The sequence below is a fragment of the Myxocyprinus asiaticus genome, chromosome 9 (assembly GCF_019703515.2).
Source record: "Myxocyprinus asiaticus isolate MX2 ecotype Aquarium Trade chromosome 9, UBuf_Myxa_2, whole genome shotgun sequence".
NCBI lineage: Eukaryota > Metazoa > Chordata > Actinopteri > Cypriniformes > Catostomidae > Myxocyprinus > Myxocyprinus asiaticus.
In genome coordinates, this window is record NC_059352.1 from 18,390,003 (window position 1) to 18,407,573 (window position 17,571).

Genomic DNA, 17,571 nt, shown 5'->3' on the forward strand with positions numbered 1-17,571 from the left:
ATACTTATGTCCCCCACTGTATAGTTTTGGCCAACATTAGCGTTTTTATTTTAATTATCTGAATTGGCCAGTATGGAAACCCTGATTTGAATACAATTAACTGTTATAAACATATACTCTACAAACACACTAAAAATGTATAATTATATGTAAATTCAAAAAAAAAAAAAAAAAAAAAAAATGTAGCTATTTAACAAAAATATGAAAAACTTACTAGAGAACTTTTGGTTTAAATTTATTAACAGAAATGAACATTTATTTATAACATGAAAACAGACGGCTCATAAACAGATGGCACAATCAAATTATATACATTCTATAGAGAAAACAGTGCAGACACGTATAGGAGGGGGCGAGGATACAGTGACCGACGGCCTAAAAACAACCCCTGATCAGGCTTCTACTCATCAAAAAAGAGAAAACTAATGACCCTCGCAAAGTTAAAAAAAGGTTCTTATAAAGAAACACTGCCATTTTCAAATAAAGAGGTGGAGCCACTGTTCATAATACTACCCATTTAACACATAATAAAGCTGATGTGATCACAGAAACACCTGTCAGGAGTCATCTACCACAGTGCTAGGCTAAACGGTCCATCCTCTGTAATAAAACGTGAACACAATGTCTAACACAGAGATGTGCTGTTTCTCCAGTCGGCCTGGTTCTCTTCACAACAAAGATAAAAAAAAAATCTATCTAATTTGCTTTTCATCAGCTTAATAGTGCTTTAAAGCTAACTGCACATAATGATATACACGTATTTCTCTTCATTTAGTTGTATTTGTATCTATACACATTAATAAGTGAGGTTAAAACAGCCATCTTCAGTTCAGTGTTTTTTTTTTTACTTCTTTTATCTTGGCAGCTTATTTTGAAGACTTCGTACAACTCACCACACCATTTTAGTGTGTGTGTGTGTGTGTTTGAGACAATGGGGGTTTAACCATGGGGTTAGAGTTCAGTGCCCAGTCAGGTAATCCTGTGTGGAGTCGGATGCAAACGAGTCAGCGTCCTCATTATCTGAGTCGTCACTGCTGTCATCTGCGGCGGGCTCTCCGCTTAGAGCGATGCGCGCGTAGTCGTCTGTGTCGATGGACTTGCAGAAGTGGATGGCATACTTGAGCTTCTCCTCCAGCACCAGCTTACAGGAGTAGCGTGGTAGCTTAAGCAAGAAGAAACAGGTGTAGGACTCGGGGAGGAAGTGGTCAGGTGGGTTGTATTTATCCAGCACCTGGTCAAATAGAGCAGAAACTGAATGAGCACTTCTAAGAATAAAGATAATAAACTTTCCTTCCTGTATATAACCTTAAGAGAGAGTAAGAGTTTGAATATGATTAAATATAGCAATAACGTTCCTGTGAAAAAAAGACAACAAAGTTTGCATCTTTGTACTGAGACATTTACAGGGACAGTTCACCCCAAAATTAAAATTCCCTACTCACTATCATGTTGTCTCTGAAATGATAATTTCCTGAAAATGTTACCTTCCCCAGTTAATAGCCATTTCACAGAAGTGGGTGAGCTATCTTTGACAGACATTTTGAGATAGAGTCACAAGTTCTTTACCTGCACCACAAAGTCCCGTCCACGGAAATCTGCAATGGTCCTGGGGAGGCGTGTGCGTCCCCAGACAAACCTGAGGAAGAGGGAGCGTTCAGTGTTGGAGAAAGACTCCATCACCTCCCAGAACCACTGGATGAGAGGAGAGGTGGGCTCCACACCTTTGTAAGTGGCCACTGATTTGAGCAGGTGCAGTGGGATGTCTGGGCTTCCACATACCTAAACAACACACAAACAGAGTGGTGTCCAAAAAAGTGGCTTTGAGAACCCTGAAACATATTCATGAAGACAACATATATGCTCAGTGTGCATTCACGTCGGTGATGGTGAGAGCACCCACCATGGTCTCCAGCTCATAGCCGGTGAAGAGAGAGAGAAGAGGCACAGGCACCACACGTGCCATACCCTCCCTCACTGCAGATACCTGCTCATCAAATTCATGCAGTCTGGAAGAACAAAAGAACATGTGTGATCATATGGACATACACACATGATGGAACACACATATTGGATTCCACAGTGCAAACTTACAGATAAACATACCAGTAATATCCACATCATTCATGAACTGAGTTCAAGGGATGGGTCGGTAACATAATGTTGCATAAGTGTGAACTATAGTAAATACATTAAAGGTGCACTCAGTAATTTTTTCCTCATTAAAAAAATGTAACTCATGTATTGTAATTTTGCAATATGTGTGGGAAATCATGACCACTCACATTAAAATGAAGACTACACTCATATCAGTAACCTTATAAAAGCTGTTTTATTCTACATGGAGAGGGTCCGCACATGGGGGCTGCCATGTTAGAATCACATGACCAGCCGAATACTACTCGCTTAATCTCAGTAACTGTCCTGTTATTTGACACTTTCACTCATTGATAAAAGTAATCATGGCTGATTGTGAATACTAAATTTCTATAATGGCATCTAAACCTGAAAACTATTAATTTTAAATGAAGCTGCATCCAAGCCGCTAGGTGTCAGTGTAAGTCCAAGACGACACAAAGACAAAAGTTACTTAGTGCACCTTCAAATAAATAGAAAATTAATGTGTTACTTATTTACTAACTTATTTGAAATAGTTACTTGGATATTACAGTGTAAATTCAGAAAATTACATGCTACTTCACTTGTTACTTCTATAAGGTAATCTGATTATGTAATGTGTATTACTTGTAACACTGTAAGTCATTTGATAAAATGTTAGAATATGCCTTCCAGAAAACCATTCTTTCCACCACAGAATAAAGAGAAGATGATTAATGCAATGGAGGTCAAGTAAATAAGATTGAATGTTGACACTGTCTAGATTTAAGAAAACTGTTATTTACAGCACTGTAGGCACACCTGTAGCTTATTGCTAGGCGCACATATTCACTGCGGTTCTCCAGACTGATGTGGGAGTGTTTGGAGCTGAGCTGCACTTCCTGTCCATAGGCACTGGGCACAGTAAAGGGCAGAGGCATGGCTTCAAATTCCTCAGCAGATGCCTCGTTATCTCTAATATACATCAGACCAGGGATAAAGTCCTTGTCCACCTAAAATACAAGAAAGAAATGGTTGAGGGTCAGAATCAATTCTCAGAAAAAGCAACTAATTAAAACTATTTATTAATAAATTAATTAAAAAAATATTTGGGTTTGGGCTGTCTGTTGGCATGTCAAGTTCTAAAATAAACAACAAAAAACAAAACATACACAAAAAAAAAAAACCAAACCAAACTCAATTAAAATAATTACTAATTTCTCTGTGGTTTCGATTGAATGTGTTATGTTGTGAATCTTATTGGGGCTTAGGCTTGTGTTGCTTTGTAAACCTTCCTAAAGCATCCAGTCATTTAACCTAATAAATAAAAGGCTTCACCATAGGTTTTGGAAGACTTTAGAAGTACTTTGGCTTGAAGACTGTATGCTAATGATTTGATTTGTTTGGAATATTTATGCAAATCTTTTAAATAAAATGTTTAAAGGCATTTCAGTTTTACTGGCATTGGTTGTGACTACTGAACTGTTGGTATCCTGTTAATACTAGCTGGGCGGGTTATTCAATAATCATTCAAAAATGACCACTTCAGAGAATCTAAACCTGTGCAACTGTCTATAAAACAGGGATGAATGCATGTGTGCATGGTCAGTGTCTCAATGTTGTCTTGTGCTTGGTATTCTTTGCTTTAACCTTTCTGATATCTCCAGGCAAAAAGCAGAAAACAACAGCTGCTCTGTGAGAATGAAACCTCCTGCACTGTGAAACGCCATCACTGCAGACAGCTCAGCAACACATGATCCCAGCGTGAATGCAGGAGAGAGCCATCATATTCATGAATACACATCACGCACTCACTTGACGACTATGTCACAATTGAATTTATTACTAGAAATCTTAGGGGGTACTTAATTAGGTCAGGGGTTTTCAAAGGGATTTAGTTGACATAAAATGTTGGGAACCCCTGGTTTAAAGCACTGGTAAAAGTTGGTAAATTGCATGTGATGCAATATTACTGTAGTACCAGTGTTGGGCAAGCTATTCAAAAAAATGTAGCAAGCTAAGCTACAAACTACTCAACAGAAAGATTTGTTAAGCTAAGCTAAAAGCTAAACTTCAGAGAAAGTAGCAAGTTACACTACAAGCTACACACAAAAAGCAGCTTGCTACATTAAACTACTTCATATTTTTTTCAACTGCAGATGCACGGAGCATACTGTCATAGACAAAGCACCTAAAAGACGTATTCACATGATGTTTATCAAAGCCATGTTACAGTATATTACAGTTTAGTGCAATATGTACCGGTATATGCATGTTAAAAAAAAAAAAAAAAAAAAAGGCTAATACGTGTTTTGATACTCTTTTGGTTGGAAAATGTATTTACCCGAAGAAGTCGTTTACAAGCTGCAAATGTGTTGAACTTTATAAAGACCTTCTTCATCACTGGCAAACTATAGGACGCATTTGCAGATTTCATTTCTATTGATTGTAGATCCACTGCAACCAGCATTGTTTTTATTTTCCGTATTTTAAAATATTCCATGAGCTTACTGGCAAGTGAGAGCACGCACAAATGTTTCAGGAATGTGCGCGAGCTTCCTGAGGCATTCAGATTTAATCATGAACCGATTCAGACTGCTTTCCTATCATGTGTGACCAATTCATTTTAAAGAACTGACTCAGATGAGCGATTAATTTGTGATCAGACATCTTTAGTTTTGATTCAAAACTGGCGATAGTAAACGCCGGGTACAAGGCATGATGTAGCTTTTTTCAACGCTACGCTCCTACCTAGTCAAAAATATAGCTTCGCTACTGAAAAGCTACTTGATTTAAAAACTAGCGAAACTACCACCTCGCTACTCAGAAATGTAGTTAAGCTAATAGCTTCGCTATTTATACTACTGCCCATCACTGTGTAGTACATGTACCACACAGCTTTAGAGAAAGAGGCTTATTTCTGCATTAGAGGTGACATATTTATTACTACGATTCATGTCAGCTGACCTCCATCAGTACAAATGTAAAGAATGTACAAGGTATGTGATCCCATTCCATTAATTATATAACAGATTTAAGAGGCCTTGCACAAGCTCAAACTACAACCATACTCATACTATGGAGTGAAACAGAACAAGCTCTTTTACAATGAGCTGTAATCCTGGAGCGCTGAATGACTGCCTGAAACTAATTTCTTTTATTGCCCTGGAAAAAAAAAAAATATTCTTAAAGGAATAGTTCATCCAAAAATGAAAATTCACTTTCCCAGATGTGTTTGACTGTCTTTCTTCAGCAGAACACAAATTAAGATTTTTAGAAGAAGTTAGAGCTCTGTCAGGTGCTTATGATGCAAGTACAAGGGTGCCAGCATTTTGACGGTTCAAAAGTCATATTTAGGCAGCATAAAAGCAATCCACATGACTCCAGTCTATCAATGAATGTCTTCTGAAGCAAACCGATACATTTGTGTAAACAATATACAATGAGCACTTCCTGCCAGCAGCTGACGCGAAGCGTGACGTAAGCGTGTCGGCACGTTCATGTGAGAATTAAGAAGCAGCGCTTATTTACAACAGAAGAACGAACGTCAGGGGAGAGTTCGGCCATTTCCAACAGCATCAGAGCCCTGGAAGCCCGATCTAAAGTTAAAATGTTTTAATTATCGACTTGTTACTTACATAAACCTATCGATTCGCTTCAGAAGACATTCACTGATCGACTGGAGTCGCATGGATTACTTTTATGCTGCCTAAATGTGACTTTTGGACTGTCAAAGTACTGGCACCCATGCACTTCCATTATAAGGACCTGACAGAGCTATATCATCTTCTAAAAAATCTTCATTTGTGTTCTGCTGAAGAAAGACAGTCATACACATCTGGGATGGCATCAGGGTAAGTGAATAATCAGAGAATTTTCATTTGTTGGTGACCTATTCCTTTAAGCCTGGTGGACACTGTGCGACTTCTTTCACTGTCCTTTATGACTGTTGCTTCTGTACGATATGACCCCAATGAGATCTTGGGTAAAGCATAGGCAAACTTTGTGACATCAACTGTCAGACTGTATGGTACACTTTTATTCACAAGGTTGACTGGGAATTTCATGTCTGTTATTGACAAATCCAATTTGGCTCTTGCGCTAATGTTCGCAATCTTTTGACAGGAAAAAAAAAAGAAAAAAGAAAAAAAATGGAAATTTGTGGACTGCTCATTCTTCAGAGCAAATCTGAGTTCATTTTAACAGTACGATCACAACGTGAAGGTAATGCAAAATTTACACTTAATATCATATAGGTAGGCTAGTATTAACATAAAACACATGTCAGGAATTTGCTTTGCTCCTATTGGATCTTAATTAGATGGCCATCGTAAGAGCAGTAATGCTACAGAACTGTGACCCAAAATTACTGAGTCAAAACTTTGTCATCGCCAACAAAATTAATTGGCTGTCATTGAGCATGTCACACCAAGCAATCCAAGACTGCTGGTTGTTCCCTACAATGAAATAAATCTTTAACAATCCCCAAAATTAGTCTCAGATGAAAAAAAAAAAAAAAAAAAAGCAAGCAAAAACAATCATCAGCCATTCATATTGGCTTCAGTGTCCAAACACACACACAGTCCTACCTCACTGAGATCAGCAATGGTCAGATTCATGCCTGCAAGCTGCTTCCAAACAGGTTCAGCCAGGTACAGACTCAGAGGACTTCCTGTACGGATGGCTATGCCCAGGAGAACCCCTATATACACACAAAGAACATCAAAGTACAGTATATCAAGACCTAATGGAGGAGAGTGCTGAAGATGAAACTATGGACTGTTTAATCAAGTCTTGAAAGTATTTTGAGTGTGGGATACACAAGCAGGGCCATGATTGGGTACCTAAGAAGCGGAACATGTTGATGTGCAGAGAGGATTTGGCGGCAGGGTTGAGCAGGAAACAGTCTCTGTTGGCTCCCGACTCATCTCGGCCATTAGGAGTGACAATGAGTAGAGGAGTGAGTCCGTTCTGAAGCTCCTCGCACATCTCTGCGATAGATTCACTGTATCCTCCGCCACAGTCATCCACTGATTCGCCTACAAACACATACAGGCTTTGTTCACACTACACATAAATCCAATCTGGTATTCAAATCAGATCTTTAAGATTGACGCTTGCACTGTCAGACTGAGACAAATTGAAAAAAAAAAAATAGATAAAAAAACAAATAAGGGGTGTAAAAAAAAATATTGTATCATATTGTATCGTACGATACAATGCTATTCTACAGCTGAAGTCAGAAGTTTACATACACATACGTTGAAGTCATTAAAACAAATTTAACCACTCTACAGATTTCATATTAGCAAACGATAGTTTTGTCAAGTCGTTGAGGACATCTACTTTGTGCAAGACACAAGTAATTTTTCCAACAATTGTTTAAAGACAGATTGTTTCACTTTTAATTGACTACATCACAATTCAAGTGGGTCAGAAGTTTACATACACTAAGTTACCTGTGCCTTTAAGCAGCTTGGAAAATTCCAGAAAATGATGTCAAGTCTTTAGGCAATTAGCTTCTGATAGGCTAATTGGCTAATTGGAGTCAAAAACAAATTTGTGGACCTCCACAAGACTGGTTTATCCTTGGGAGCAATTTCAAAAACACCTGAAGGTACCACATTCATCTATACAAACAATAGTACGCAAGTATGAACACCAGGGGACCACACAGCCATCATACTTCTCAGGAAGGAGATGCATTCTGTCTCCTAGAGATGAACGTTGTTTGGTGAGAAAAGTCCAAATCAACCCCAGAACAACAGTAAAGGACCTTGTGAAGATGCTGGAGGAAACAGGTTGACAAGTGTCTATATCCACAGTAAAACGAATCCTATATTGACATAATCTGAAAGGCTGCTCAGCAAGGAAGAAGCCACTGCAAAAGCCAGACTACAGTTTGCAAGTGCACATGGGGACAAAGACATTACTTTTTGGAGAAATGTCCTCTGGTCTGATCAAACAAAAATTTTACTGTTTGGCCATAATGACCATCGTTATGTTTAGAGGAAAAAGGGTGAGGCTTACAAGCCGAAGAACACCATCCCAACCGTGAAGCATGGGGGTGGCAGCATTATGTTGTGTTGGTGCTTTGCTGCAGGAGGGACTGGTGCACTTCACAAAATAGATGGCATCATAAGGAAGCAAAATTATGTGTATATATTGATATCTTGATAGCAACTTCTTAAGACATCAGCCATGAAATTAAAGCTTGGTCGCAAATGGGTCTTCCAAATGGACAATGACCTCAAGCATACCTCCAAATTTGTGGCAAAATGGCTAAAGGAAAACAAAGTCAAGGTATTGGAGTGGCCATCACAAAGCCCTGACCTCAATCCGATAGAAAATTTGTGGGCAGAACTGAAAAAGCATGTGCGAGCAAGGAGGCCTACAATCTGGACTCAGTTACACCAGTTCTGTCTGGAGGAATGGGCCAAAATTCCAGCAACTTATTGTGAGAAGCTTGTGGAAGGCTACCCAAAACATTTGACCCAAGTTAAACAATTTAAAGGTATTGTTACCAAATACTAACAAAGTGTAAGTAAACTTCTGACCCACTGGGAATGTGATGAAATAAAAGCTGAAATAAATAATTCTCTCTACTATTATTCTGACATTTCACATTCTTAAAATAGTGATCCTAACTGACCTAATACAGGGACTGTTTTCTACGATTAAATCTCAGGAATTGTGAAAAACTGAGTTTAAATGTATTTGGCTGAGGTGTATGTAAACTTCAGACTTCAACTGTATACAATACCATATGTATCGTATGATACAAAGAGCCGGTGCTGAGCGTTCACAGGAAAACAGGGCAACACACTTACAGTACATAGGTGAGAAGATCGATGGCAAACCGCAAGTAGATTGTACTGTAGCGGTACAGCGTGTCAAATCTGCCAAACAATGGTGTCATGTCCTGATGCTACAGTACATTAAACATGTTGTTTAATTCACGCTGACTTCACCGCGCAAATCGGTGGATTTGTAAGGCAGAAACAGCAGCAGTGAGTTTAACAGCCAACACTGAGCATGACATGCAAAGCAAGACGCTCATAAGTTATGAGTCATAACTATCAAAAAACAGCTTAATCAAAAAACCGACAACGTAAGAAACCTGCGATTACACGAGACTTACATAATTATCTGCTTTTGACTGTAAACAGCTTTGAGAGCAACATTTGCGCTCATGTTTTAAGCCGGTAATAACAGTGGTAAAGTTTGCATGCAAAATTAAATGTGGGAAGAGGGCAAAAAAAATTACGTGTGCCGATCGTTTATTGCTCAAGCCGCTAAATAATATTGGATTATGTACATTTATCGTAAAAACAGAGGTCAGGTTCCACTCGAGTCCTCCTTTTTGTCACCATTAAATAACATTGTAAGGATTTTTTCCCTTGCTACAGTCACTTCAGCTTGTTCACAGGGTGCTTTCAGACAACAAGGCATGATTTTCTATAAAGCTGCTTTGAAATGATGTGTATTGCGAAAAGTGCTATACAAATATAAATGACTAGTGTAGACAAACTTATTTTCTCAAGAAAAACATGAAAATTGTGAGTTCATATTAGTTTTTCCTCAACAATCAAACAAAATAAATGCAGTGCTACTTAGAGCTCTGCTTTTTCTTGCCAATGTCAGATACATTTGTGGCATTTATGATTTCATTTAGACATTTATGTAGAATCCCTGAATAAGTTTGAGCGAAACATTTGTGGGTGCTTGTATCGTATCGTGAGGCTATGCATCGTATTGTGAAATTTGTGTATTGCTACATGCCTAGTACACATGAATAAATGGGTTCATTCAAAAGCTGAAAAAGTTAGCTTTCAGAGGCTTTATATGGAGTTAGGATGGAAATAAGGTGCATTTCAAACTGTTCCTTGTCCATTCACTCCTAAAATCTGACCAAAAGTTCAGTTTCAGTCTGCAGATAATGTTTGGACCACAAAACATGTTTGGTAGACATGGGACAATGGTTATCAGTACATAGATTCAGAATTTATAATGCTAAATTTTATTTTTAACATGGTTGGCAGTGATTGGATGATGCTGACCATTAGAAATATTTATTCGACTTTACAGAAAATCAGCTGTAATATCTGTAACGTCTCAAAAACATAAATAACCAACACTCCTGGAGACATAAACAATTTGATAAAAAAAATAAAATAATAAAAAATAGCTTTGTATTATTTAAAATTTCACAACTTAATCCCGCTGTCAATATTTTTAGGAAAACGATTTGCAATAGAATTTATTTATTTGTATGTATATTTTTGCTTGTTTATTAGGTGCTATTAGTTACAAATCAAAAACGTAAATGGAAAATGCACACAGCAGTCAAGATTGGGTCTCAGGAGAATATATTTAAATCCAATTACAAAACACATATGGATGTGTTTTGGATTGGTTTTGTAAACACTGGATTGTAGTGGGGTTTTTTATTGTTCAGACTACAAAAAACTAAACATATGATTGCTGCCTGTCTGAGCAAAGCCACAGAGTTAGAAATTTGGAGAACACATGACCTACCTGCCTCACAATTTCTCTATCTCACACAGACAGAATTATCCCTCTCTTTATGTTTCAATAGAAACTCACCCACAAACTTCACCTTCCACACCCGGTGTGGCAGCAGAAGACTATCTTGGCTGAAAGAGCTCATCTTAGCACACATCTGCCCGAACACTGACTTCGTGCCATCAGGCCCCGCCAGCCCTCCTTTGCTGCGAGACCGCTTGACCTGAGAGAGACAGTGGGGATAAATTATTTTGGGCTGTTTTCTGCCAATTTTCATTAAAAAAAATAGTAAATAAATGCCTTAAAATAATCAAATACAAAATATGGCAAATATATAATAATAGAACTTTTGTATCGACATTTACAGGTATTGTACCCAACATTGAGAAAAGAGCACGACATGCATTAGTAATTGCTGTGATTAGTAAAAATGGGATAATTCTAAAATGAAGAAAATGTATTTTATTTTTCTGGAGAAAATGTGAGCAGTTGCTAACTGGCCCAAGTCAAAAGAGCCCACCCACAACTGTTTATGATATTGTCCCTAGATATGGCTCAAGTCTGATCGCTTGTTCAAATCCCTCACCATGAGTAACAGTAATATTGATGCTTGCCTTAGTAAGCACCACTAATAAGATCACAGACCACTAGCTATTTTTTTTTACATTAAACTGAATAATTCATTAGGATGATCAGATAAAGTTTTTAGGCTTAATCAGGAACCAGGTGATTGCAATTGGCAAGCAACGTATAATACAACAACTGTCCATGTCGATCAACCCTCTACAGACAAGTTGAAAAAGGAATCACCATTGGCTAGTAAATTTTAGTTTTTACTCGCCAGACTTTTGACGACATGTAAGCGTAATGCAACTGAAAACTGAAAAAGATATCAAGCAAACCGAGAAGTGGACATGTTCATAGGCTATGCCTCAAAATCTGGAGAGCTGCCTATGAAGGACAATCAACAGAGATTAAACAGTAGCCAGACCAACTAATAGTTGAGATTTCAAACTTCAGCTAATTAAACTTTAGCATTCAATTTGTTTTTTCTTCATATACGAGTTTACCTGTATCCTGTTCAGCTCAACCACAGGCCCATGTTGTCTGTCTCGAACCATGGTTGCCTGCACCACCTTACGGAATGCTGCCTCCTAATGATAAAGAAAAACAAAGGAAAGTTCAGAAGACATCTGCATTAAGACAAAAGCCATCATGTGATCATGTTTAGTAATGTTGTTATACAAATAATATCATGTCTGTAGTATCCATACACACATATCCTCACCTTGCCCTGTGATATGAGGATTCCACGAAGTGTGTCGAAGCCAACGGAGAGGCCATGTCCCGTCTCGCCCAGTCGTCCTTCCAGGTCAAACATGGGGATACAGGGGCAGATGAGCTCAGAGATGTGGTGCAGCAGCAGGAGCCGGTTCCTCAGGCCTATGATGGCGATCTCCTGCAGGTGGTTGTACTCCATAGGCACCTAAATCCACAAACACATTTAGTTATAGGTATAGTTCACCCAAAAATGAATCACAAAAAATATTAAAGAAATATTTGCCAGTTCTGCCTTTAACAGGGATAGCTCACCCTCATGCTGCTCCAAACCTGTATGACTTTCTTTCATGGAGATGTTAGGCAGAGTGGTAGCCTTAGTCACCATTCACTTTTATTGTATGGAGAAAAGATGCAATGAAAGTGAATGGTGACTGAGGCTAACATTCTGCCTACTATATTCTTTTGTGTTGCACAGAAGAGAGAAAGTTGTTCAGGTGTGGAACAACAAGAGGGTAAGTAAATGTTAACAGAATGTAGATTTTACTATCACTTTAAAAAGGCAGAACTGGTGGTGTGATACCTGAGCAGGAAGTTTTCCAGCATTGGTGGGTTTGCTTGTGGACCAGGCCAGGGTGTGTGCTGAGCCACAGGCCACCCTGTTTATCTTTTTGCCCTGCAGACCTGCCACAAGCCTGGGTCTCTGAATGGCATTGGTGGTCCCATCGCCGAGCTGACCCTCGTCATTGTCACCCCATGTGTACACTTCCCCTGTGTGTTTACATTCACACTTTTAGTAAAACACTTCACCAAAATACAACTTAAGTACATCTTTGTTACTTATAAACTTAAACATAGCCAGAAAACGTTAAACACAGGCTGTGAAATTAAAATTCTTCAAATTGCTACAATGATTTGATACTATACATTTTATAATCTTTTTATTGACATTACAAAATGTCTGCCTAACATTAAATAATGAAAGCACATAAATGAAAAGATCACAAACAAAGAAGTGCTAGATGTCTTACCATCTTCAGTGCAGCACACACAGTGAAGAGAACCTGTTGCTATGGCGATGACCTTCTTGCCTTGCAAACCCTGGACCTGCCGGGGTCTGCGGACATGATCATCCGAGCCATGTCCTAACCTGTGGTAATCACCCTTCCCCCTAAAACACACAAGAAAAAGTAAACATCTAATCCTTTATTTTGAGGAAACATGTAGTTTATGTACTACCACATTGTCAGATTGATTACCATGTGTAAACTGCACCAGACTTGGTGAGAGCCACAGAGAACTGAGAGCCGCACTCCACTTTTACTACACCCAATCCAGTTAAAGAGTCAATCTAAAAGACAGAGAGAAATGAGATAAATCGTATCTGAAGCACTAACCCTTTGATGCTAGTTTAAGTAAAGCAGCAGTCTCACCTTCATAGGCACTTTACATCCATCACTTCCTCCTCTCCCCAGTTTGCCATAGTCTCCATCCCCCCATGACCACACCATGTCATCATCAGTGAGACAGAGGGTCTGAGCATCACCACTGCCACACGCCACGTCTATCACCCGATGACCCTGCAGAGCCTCAACCTGTAGACACACAAGCAGATTAAACAGTTTTGGGGAGTAACTAATTACAAGCAGCACTGCTACTAATTGAACTGCATTTTTCATTAGTGACAGTAGCTCAGCTGTTTAAAACAATACAACTGTCTCTCCGAGAATGTCCTCTCCCTGTCAAATAGTGCTGGGAAGCCTGATTGTTTTAAGATAATCGTTTCATTTGAACTGGTAAACAACTACAAAAAGAAATTTGACAGATTTATTATCTGAATCTGGCATTATCATCTCATTTTACACCTCATTATTTGAAAAATATAATTTATTATAAAATATTATAAAATAGTATAAATATTAGGGCTGGGAAATTTAACGCATACATTTCTGGGATTAATAGTTGACTGTTTAACATGTTTAAAAAAATTTAAAGAAATTAATGCAGTATCCGTTTTTTTCCACTTCACTAATGTTTTTCCCCACTTCCTGTGGCTAAAACTGCTATATATAAATTTCCAGGAGGTACACGCTCGACTCAACTGTACGTCCTAGCACAGAAACTGACTGTGCGGAGCAGTGCATGCTTATTCATTATGCGCGATGCATGTCCCAGGCATAATAAATATGGAAGCAGATTTATTGTATGTAGAAAGACGACTTTACCCGCAAGTGGTGAGCCAGGTGTAGGAGAGATACAGGCAAGCTGCCGTATCTCTTCGAATCACCCAAAAACACTCACTCACTGTCATCTGAACCAGTGTCAAAAGTGAAACCGCATGAGAGACCCAGTGTGTGTATGATAGAGATTGAACAGAAGCCAGACCAAATAATAGTTGAGATTTTAAACTTCAGCTAATTAAACTTTTTAAAACAATTTGTTTTATATCTGTATGTATAGTGTCTAATAAAGTATTGGCAATGCACACTTAAGTGTATCTTACCAATAAAGCTTGACATGAATTGAATCTGACCATTTGATCCTTAAAGTCCACTGGAAAATGGCAGAAGATTTTGCCCAACTTTTAATTACATTTAATTAAACTTATTCATTCTTTATTATAATTTTTTTCTTCACATTTTAGAATAATAGTAAAGTCATCAAAACTATGGAATAACATAAATGGAACTATGGGAATTATGTTGTGACTAAACCAAATCCAAAATAAATCAAAACTGTGTTATATTTTAGCATCTTCAAAGTAGTCACCCTTTGCCTAGAATTTGCAGACATGTACTCTTGACATTTTCTCAACCAACTTCTTGAGGTATCACCCTGGGATGCTTTTTAAACAGTACTGAAGGAGTTCCCATCTATGTTGGGCACTTATTGGCTGCTTTTCTTTATTATTTGGACCAAGTCAACAATTTCAAAAACTTTTTTTTTTTTTATTAAATTTTAGTTTTATAATGAAATAATTAATATGGTGGCACAATTATATTTTTGTCTACAAATCTAATTTCAAACATTTAAGCATACGCCTTCAGATCAAAAAATTTCTAAGATCATGAGAAACATTTCAGTCAAGTGTTTCAAAACTTTTGACTGGTAGTGTGTGTGTGTTTGTGTGTGTGTGTATTTATTTATTTACTTAAGTAACCACCTTTCCATTTACCGTCAGGCAAGTATCCGTCTAAACATGCAGACGGAAAATTACTTGCACAAATGAAGACAATTATAAATGTAAAAATAATTATTATAATGATGATGATAATCACTGAAATATAAATCATGGTTTGAGGTGAACGTGTTTTTGTATTATTTTATGTTTTATTCACAGATGTATAGGCTGCAGAGTTGCGTTCCCATTGAACTGCTCTGTGGAAATAAAGCAAACTGAACTCAAAGCACCTCCTGAGCTGAGATGTCGGAGGTCATTTGCAGCACTGATTATATTTTTCTTGCAAAAAAAACTTCAGAAGACCGAAACAAAGAAAGAGTGAGATCCTTTTACATGCACGTGTTCCACGAGACTGCACGTCTCGATACAAACAGTGTGTCAGATATGTGCATAGACGGCTTTTCTGTCATCTGTTCTTAATAATATAATAAAGTGTGTTTCTTCAAGCACGTGTCTGTGTCTATGGGCACATTATCTGATAATAATAATAGCCTAATAATAATAATTTAATACATTAATGGGAAAATGAGCCAAATATATTCTTGACATCATCAAAGGCATCAGCTATTGGCGATCACTCTGACCAACGTCGATCGCTGAGATCATCGTCTGTCTGCACAACCCTAATGTGCATTTCTCTCAATAAATTAACAAAATGTTCAGACAGTCTCCTTGCTGGTTTTTCCGACACATTCAGAATCATTACCGCTTTTACCTGTGTCGCTGCGGCTCGCTTCGTGCGTGCGCTTGTAAAATGTATATTTTAAAGGCTCATTATTATGGTTTAGTATTCCTCTGTAATGTAGAACAGTGTTAGCAATGTTACTTATAACATTCTTTCTCAGCCCTGGAACTCAAACCATTTTCTGATGCCCCCCAAAAAATATATATTTAAGTAATTAAATTAATATCATAAACGTGTGACAACTAGTCGACTAATGGCTTAAACTACGACTACTAGTCGACTAGGAAAATCTTTGGTCGGGGGCAGCCCTAAAAATTAGGGTGTTTCTTTAGTTTTGTTAGCTGTAAACTAATCTGTGATGCTGTCACCTTGATTGAGATTGTTTTTGTTTGTTTTTTTGCCAAATAAATATTGCACTGATTTATGCAAAAAAATAAAAAATAAATAAATAATATATATATATATATATATATATATATATATATATATATATATATATATATATATATGATAAAACTTAAAGATACATACCCCTTAAATAGTTGCAACCGAGTTAAGGTACTATTTGTTAGAAACTTTTTCTTTTCATTTCAAAATGGTAGCTTGACCATTTAACAACTTTAATTGATGAAGGTCATGTAAAAAATTTTAAGTTGTTATAATTTTTAAATTACCCAATACTGATTATTCAACATATTCAAAAATCTCTATTAGATGTCTACAGACATTATGAGTAAACAGAATTACAATAGTCTATACACAGACTCCGGGTGTATAATGTTTATTGAACACACCAGTTTTGGTTTAAGCTGGTCTTCACTGTCTCCGTGACCCAGACGGCCATAGCGTCCCTTGCCCCATGTGTAGAGTTCTCCGCTGGCTGTGATGCAGGCACTGTGGGCCCCACCAGCAGCGATGTCCACCACCTCCACCCCTCTCAGAGACTCAATCACGCGTGGACGGTCGCATGGGCTGGTAAAAGAACAGCAGTACCAGTCACGCATAGTGTACATAGTACATGCTGCTAAACAGAATCAGTGGTACTATACTGCACATATTTGAACGGATTATAACTTTTGGTTCCACTAGAAACTACAACTAAGAAGTTGTTTTGTTCTGACACTGATTGTTATAGGGCTACAGTGTTCATAAAAATAAACTGACAAACTGTTACAGAATACCCATCATGCATTTCCCTTACAAAAAGTACAGTTGTGGTATCATGGTACAGTGGTGGTGTCAGATGGTAATACCAACTGTACTTTGATATGAACAATGATGATTAACATATTCATATACCATGATATTTATATGGTACTCCAAAATACTTTAATACTATTATATTACCATGGTATATGTCCAAAGACAACATGGCAATACCATAGTATGTGTCCAATAAAAAAAAATTATATTGCCATGTTGTATGCCCCCCCCCCCACAAAAAATGTAATACCAGGATAAGCGTTTTTATTGTGAAATCTGAAAAGCTGTTAAATATTTAAAGTTAAATATCTGCAAAAGTTCCAAGGAACAAACTCTAAAAGGTGACCACACTGAAAGACATTAGCAATAGGCACAGTAGGGGCCTGACCTTCTGTTGCCATGGCCCAGTTTTCCATCTTCAGCTTCTCCCCAAGAGTACAGTTCTCCTTCAGAGGAGAGAGCCAAGCAGTGCTTCCCTCCAGAGTTCACAGCCACCTTCCGTATGAACACATGCTGAATCGACTCCAGCAGGGTAGGGCTGGAGACAGACTCTGTCCCCCCTATTCCCAGCCGACCGCCTGCACCGTATCCTGTAGCATACAGC

At 38.0% G+C, this 17,571-nt stretch overlaps 1 protein-coding gene across 5 annotated transcripts in view; it reads right to left on the bottom strand.

Moving 5' to 3' along the window:
• Window positions 1-214: 214 nt before the first annotated feature.
• The window catches only part of LOC127446039 (E3 ubiquitin-protein ligase HERC2-like), a 112,434-nt gene continuing 95,077 nt past the window's right edge, over window positions 215-17,571 (bottom strand). For 4 of the 5 annotated variants that reach the window (XM_051706654.1, XM_051706652.1, XM_051706653.1 and 1 more), the window contains 15 exons: window positions 17,356-17,570; window positions 16,559-16,736; window positions 13,332-13,493; window positions 13,158-13,249; window positions 12,930-13,069; window positions 12,482-12,669; window positions 11,909-12,106; window positions 11,691-11,774; window positions 10,702-10,843; window positions 6,939-7,133; window positions 6,684-6,796; window positions 2,917-3,107; window positions 1,901-2,006; window positions 1,567-1,779; window positions 215-1,231 (listed from right to left, as the gene is read on the bottom strand). In XM_051706654.1, coding sequence (XP_051562614.1) covers window positions 959-1,231; window positions 1,567-1,779; window positions 1,901-2,006; window positions 2,917-3,107; window positions 6,684-6,796; window positions 6,939-7,133; window positions 10,702-10,843; window positions 11,691-11,774; window positions 11,909-12,106; window positions 12,482-12,669; window positions 12,930-13,069; window positions 13,158-13,249; window positions 13,332-13,493; window positions 16,559-16,736; window positions 17,356-17,570 — 2,490 coding nt within the window. In that variant the 3' untranslated portion in view covers window positions 215-958. Of the gene's footprint in view, window positions 1,232-1,566; window positions 1,780-1,900; window positions 2,007-2,900; window positions 3,108-6,683; window positions 6,797-6,938; window positions 7,134-10,701; window positions 10,844-11,690; window positions 11,775-11,908; window positions 12,107-12,481; window positions 12,670-12,929; window positions 13,070-13,157; window positions 13,250-13,331; window positions 13,494-16,558; window positions 16,737-17,355; window position 17,571 lie in introns of those variants that run through there. The other variant, XR_007898090.1, reaches the window with a different exon arrangement.